General features: G+C 37.6%; 1 protein-coding gene across 1 annotated transcript; it reads right to left on the bottom strand.

Moving 5' to 3' along the window:
* Positions 1-4,998: 4,998 nt before the first annotated feature.
* Positions 4,999-5,928, bottom strand: LOC143390436 (olfactory receptor 4C6). The gene has a single exon (XM_076842822.2). It carries the CDS (start codon positions 5,926-5,928, stop codon positions 4,999-5,001), a length of 930 nt encoding a protein of 309 aa, XP_076698937.2.
* Between the last annotated feature and the right edge of the window lie 486 nt (positions 5,929-6,414).

Genomic DNA, 6,414 nt, shown 5'->3' with positions numbered 1-6,414 from the left:
GAGTGAGAAGGTAAAATAAAAATGCTGATTTTCCCCGGGTGAAAAGAAAGACCTTTATAGTACTTATATTTTGTTAATCACATTGGACTATATGAAAATATACAGGAAGAGATGGAGTTTTAGGATATGCCTATATCATTGACCTTGAGTAGCTTAGCTTGTCAGCTGTTGTGCTTATTTTAGGTGCAAGACATGAGTAAAGACATATGTTTGTTTGTTTTTTTCTTTCTCTGTTAATAGTTCCTTAAATTTTTAAATTCAGATATTCTGGGAATAAAGGTCCAGTTTAATGTTTCTTACCTTTGAACTTTTAGCTTTATATAAAAGTGTTTTAAACACTTTTCATTTTGAAGTTTACTTTTTTTCATTTTGAAGATTACCTAATCTGTGTGTATAATGCACACTCACCCCCACCCCACATTATAATCTCACAATCAAATATTGTTGTTTTATTTCTGTACCTGAGCATAAGAGTTCAACCCTAGTGGTACCCAGAAGCACCACTGTGAGTTGGGATAATAAACAAAGAACATGATATACTTTGTATGTATAGGAACACTTCTGTCAACTGAACATGAAAGTTCATTGTGTTCCTCAAAGACTCCTAATAACTCTGATATTGGCAAGTGGTGACAGAGAAGACTTTGACATCCCAAAGAAGATATCTGTCAGAGTTCTCAGTCCCATACTCACAAGTGGCTAATTTGTTTATGCCTTTTCCAGATTAATATTCACAATTTGTATAATCTTAGTCTTCCAATTCTGTTTTTAAACATCTGAATCTAGTCCTGTGAAGGTTATATTTAAATACAACTACATCTTACAGATGTAAGCAAGACATAATAAAAAATAAAACTTTATTTTTTGTGTCTCTCTGATGCATTAAACAATATAGTATGAAAGAGTTTATGTCAGTGTCTGAATGAAAATTCACAAAGTTTCATGAATTTTCTCATTGCTGTTACATAGCACAGGGCCCCAATTTCCACAGGTGTTGAATAAGGCCTCTATCAGAAATTTAAATCCAATCCAAATGCATCCCTTCATCTGTGAACCATCTTCTATCTGCGCACCCTCCCCCACAGCACAATAGGACACCTATGGTTTACAACAATTGCCTACTTCAGTATAGCTAATAGGATTTTGAATGATCCCAGAGCAAAGAAATAATGAATGTTTAAGTGTTACATGTATATGTTGCAATGTTCTGATCATTACATGAAGTATCACTTTGTAAGTTAAAATGTCCAATGTATGTTATTTTTAAAGTGTCAAAAGTTCCTTAACTCTCCACCTTCAGCTGAGATCTGAGAACATTAAATAGGAAAACTGAATAGGGAAGTCTGAAGTTTGTTCAAAGAAGGGATAATTATTCAGGAGAGAGAAAAGTCTTATGTGTCTTGGTATTTTAATAAGCTGACTCACTTGTCTATGGATGTGCCAGATGTTAAAATTCTTTTTTTTCCTTTCCCTTTTGGGATTTTTTGCAAGTCTTTTCAAAATATCCCCCTTGGCATTTCGATTGTAGTTTCCTTGATGTAGAACGAAAATATCTATTCCTTTTTGTTCTTGGTGACTCCTCCTTAGGCTTTTAAAATGGTGTGGACTTCATCATGACACTTTGGGACCTGGTTCCTATAACACCTCCTATGTCTGCCTTTGGTCGACCATGAATCTCTCACACTGAGAAATCCTAGCAACATAGAAACACTATTCATGTAGGTTGCTATCACTGGCAACCCTCACCTGATTTTTTTTTTCAGTCACTGACTATTTCTACCTAGTTGTTTCTGATCTCCTGGGACCAACAATTGGGAAGGGTCTTATGCTCTTAGATCAATTTACAAATGAGCACACACACACACACACACACACACACATAAATAAAAGGGAGTGGCAGGCACATCTCCCCAAAGCTATTTTCAGAAATCATTTTCCCACTTAATACATTGACCAAGGGTTTACATCTTTTTTTTAGTTTTGCAAATTCATACCTTTATAAAGCCCTATGGTAAGGAAATAGGCAGTGTGATCTGGATGCACTTTGTAATTTCATATTCATAATTTCTAGTCAAACTTTAAAATTTAACATATTAAAACATCGGAGACATTGATTCATGAATGACTTGCCTTTATCAACAGTGAGGTTTGAAGAAATTTCATTGAAAAAGGAGCAGAACATAATATTAATTCAATAAGTATTGCTTTGTATCCACTGTAAAGGTACATTTTAGAGACAAAGTCTTCTACACTTATCTGAAAACAGAAAGATTCAGAGCAAACTGAACAAGGGCTAACTTTAGAAAAGGGTAAAGAGGAAAGCAGAGGAGTGAGTAGAGAGAAATAATGTTTGAAAATCAGTTTTCAACTGGGTTAAAGGAAGAAGTCAAAGTGATCTCATAAACTATCTAAGACAGCTCCAGTAAAGTCCCTTTGTGATCTTCATAGTGAAAAGGGTCATTTTTTTAGTTCCCTATTTCTACATTCAGTATTGAGCTTTCTTAAAACAAAAACAAAACAACAACAACAAAAAAAAAAAAAAAAAAAAAAAAAAACCACCACCACCACCACCAACAACAACAAAAAAAAAACCCTCAGGATTCAGGAAAGTACCACCACTAGAATGTGAACAGATAAAAGAAAAGTATAATTTAGAAGTAATTTCAGCATCAATTAGACCCAAGAGGGTGGCAATCGTCCAGAGCATTCTGAGGCACATGCAACCACCAATCTTGTCCCCTTACTCCAACCTGTGGGTCAGAGGCAAACATTACCTTGGAAGATAGAAGGTTGGGACCTGAATAAGCAGAACAGGGCTAAGGAATGACAACACCCTGGCCTCCAGGCTTGTCTATGATATCAAAACACTTTCTCAATTTCACCACAGGAAAAAAGGAATTTGGCATTTCACACAGCAAACTCTAGCTTTTTAAAGTGAGTCAGTTTAATAGTAAGGATGAGAACCAGTAATTGACAAAAATAGTCAAAAGGAGACAGCCATGTGAAGATTAGCGGGATGAAGATTCCAGAGGGTGAAAACTCTAAAAGACCAATGGATTGAATGAAATGATCCATGTAGAGAACAGAGAGAAGAGGTCACAGATGTAGGCTCCGTGGTGCCAATACACCTAAGTTCAGTCCTTCTTGAAGCCCCAAAGACAATGAAGACTGTTATTACTGCTTTAAAATGATCCAAAGTTAAAACATTCTTTCAGGACACAGATAGCTCTTCAGTGCTGTAGAAGACTTGAACAATACCTTTCCATGTGGTGAAAAGGTTTTGTAGCAAGTTTTTATTTTTCTCTTAACTTTCAATTATAGAGCAAACTTCAGAATGCCCTCTGGAATACTTCACAATATGGTACCTATCACAACTTCATGTTTCTTTATTTTTTTCTGCTTATGAATAGTGAAGAAAAACGCCATAATAACATGATTATTTTGGTTTTTATGAAAATCTTAAGGTAGTTTTATGTTATTATAATAAGATGATGTGAATATTAAAAAGGATCTTAAGGTAAAGTTCTTAAATTTATATTTGTATGGGAGAATTAATAACTTTTATAAATATCAATATAATAGTGTAACATTAGCTTTAGTTTTACATTTCTTTTTTTATATTTGTAAGTTTTCCTGACTCTATGATCCTATTATCAAACTTTAATTGCTTGTCCTAAAGAAATCTCAATAGAAATTAGGTGAGCCTGCTTTTAGAATTATTTTCAGACAACTCAATATGAAGTAGCCTCCAAAATAGCCTTCTATGTCCATATAGATCTCTCCATTTATTTTTTAGTTACTTATTCACTATTTTTTCCCTAACTATCTTCACTTTTTAAAAAAATGACTCTTGTCTTCTAAAAGCATTTATCAGACAGCTATTAAAAATCTAGTAGGTGCCAGGCGCAGAGGTACATGCCTGTAATCCCAGTGGCTCAGGAGGCTGAGGCATGAGGATGGCAAATTCAAAGCCAGTTTCAGCAATGGTGAGGCACTAAGCCACTCAGTGAGACCCTGTCTCTAAATAAAATAAATACAAATACAAAATAGACTAGGGATGTGACTCAGTGGTCAAGTGCCCCTGAATTCAATTTCCAGTACTGCCCATCTTCACACACACACAAAAAAATACAAAGTTAGTAAGGTTGGGCACAGGGGCACATAACTGTAATCCTAGCAGCTTTGAAGATTGAGGCAGGAGGATTGCAAGTTAACATCATCCTTAGCAATTTATCAAGGCCCTAAGCAATTTAGTGAGGCCTGTCTAAAAATAAAAACATATTCAAAAGAGATGGGGATGTGGCTCAGTGGTGAAGCACCACTGGGTTCAATCCCTGATGGAAAACCAAAACAAAACAAAAACAAAACTTAGTAGGGAGCTAAACATAAATAACCCAAAGTCCTTCTTTCATGAATGTCCAGTGGGGATTGGAAGGGGGAGTAGAAAGTAGTGAAAATCATCTGGTTACTGTACAAAGTATTCTCACTTTTGATCATAGTTACTGAGGAATTAAAGGTACTAGGCAGGAATGGAAGCCTCTTGAACCATGGAGAAGGTTTCCCAAGGAAGATAGTGCTTGATCTCTTAGGTGGGAACAGAAGTCAGAGAGAAAGCAAAACCTAAGGAGGATGAGAGTGCATTTTCAGACAGAGAAAAGCAAAGGCCCCGAGGAGAGTAAAGGGTTGCCTAGCTGTTTGAGGGAGGAGAGGGCTCATGATGTGCTTGGAGAGGTCAAAGCAGTAACAAGAGGAATCAGAGAATTCCAGGGCAGGGTGAGGGGATTCTAAGGTGATGGGGAGCAGAGAAGGATATCAAAAAAGAGGGTATCAAAAACTCTGTATCGCTCACATGATAAATTACAACACAGATTTTTTTAAAAATTGTAAATTTAAAAGTTCTCTGTTGGTGCCGGGGGAGAATAGACAGCTCTAGTTCTGACACCATATCTTATAGAATAACTAACTCTTACCGGGAACAGCTGAAGTTCTTAGTGTGAACTAACTGCCAACCAAAGTCCCTCGCTTCGTCCAAAGTTTCTTCATGGCATTTTTCACCTCTGCATTCCTCAGAGTGTAGATCAAGGGATTCAGCATGGGGGTGATGATGGAATCAGACACAGCCATTGCCTTGTCTATGGGGTAAACAGCCACGGGCCTCACATATAAGAAAATACACGGCACAAAGAACAGCACAACCACTGCGAGGTGGGAGCCACAGGTGGAGAGGGCTTTGTGTCTCCCTTGGGAGCTGTAGGACTTTAGAGAACATAGGATGGCTATGTATGAGGTGATTAAGATGAGGAAGATGGCCATGCACATCATCCCACTGTTGAGGATGACTGAGAGACCCAGAGTGTGGGTGTCCATGCAGGCAATTGTCAGTAACTGAAACAAATCACATATAAAGTGATCGATGACATTGGGGCCACAGAAGGGTATTTGATACATGAAGAAAAGCTGTATGGTTGCGTGCATGGACCCGCCCAGCCAGGCCCCTCCCACCATCAGGCAGCACACTCGGGGACTCATGATGCTGGTGTAGTGCAGGGGCTTACAGATGGCCACGTAGCGGTCACAGGCCATCACGGTGAGCAGGATGATGCCCACACCGCCAAAGAAATGCTCTGCAAAGAGCTGGGTCAAGCAGCCTTCAAGGGAGATGGTAGTGCTCTCAGAGAGGGAGTCCACAATCAACTTGGGGGCAATGACGGAAGAGTAGGTGACATCCAGAAGGGACAGGAAGGTGAGAAAAAAGTACATGGGTGATCTCAGACTCTGACTTGTAATCATGGTCACCACAATGAGTAGATTTCCCAGCACGATGATCACATACATGATTAGGAATACAGCAGAGAATATTTTCCTCAGCTCTGGGTTCTCTGTAAGACCCAAAAGGATGAACTCTGTCACATTGTTCTGGTTTCCCATCTATCTGGTGTGTTGATGAGCTTCTTTGAAAGTTGGGACACCTACAAAAAAAAAAAAAAGCAACATATGATTTGTATTCATGATTCGTTGACTTTGTGACAACAGGAACCTGTTGTCTTTTTTTTTTTTTTAATTCATTTATTCACCATCTAAGCATTTGACTTTGAGGAAAATGTACTAAATATAGAGTTTATAGATGCATACACACTTCATTAGTAAAATTTCCCCTCATGTCTTTTATGTTTTCAAATTGTCCTTCTGTGTTTAATTGGTTTCTCTTCCTCCTCCTTCTAACTTAAGGATTTTTATTATTATTAGCCAACAGTTTTGGACACCTACCTCATTCCAAGCACTATAACTATGCTATGATTATCTTTATCTTTCAAATAAAGACAATGACTTTAATTATTCTTCCTGTTCTCTTTGTCAAAAACATATTATCATGGTTCAGAGATGAGGTGTACTCCCAAAGGGAAGTGATTGGGT

The sequence above is a fragment of the Callospermophilus lateralis genome, chromosome 2 (genome assembly GCF_048772815.1).
Source record: "Callospermophilus lateralis isolate mCalLat2 chromosome 2, mCalLat2.hap1, whole genome shotgun sequence".
Taxonomy (NCBI): domain Eukaryota; kingdom Metazoa; phylum Chordata; class Mammalia; order Rodentia; family Sciuridae; genus Callospermophilus; species Callospermophilus lateralis.
Note: the sequence above shows the minus strand (reverse complement) of the source record. Positions and strands in the feature narration are given on the sequence as shown.

Coding starts and splice junctions, on each gene's coding strand:
- LOC143390436 (XM_076842822.2), bottom strand. CDS start 5,928: ATGGGAAACCAGAACAATGTGACAGAGTTCATCCTTTTGGGTCTTACA.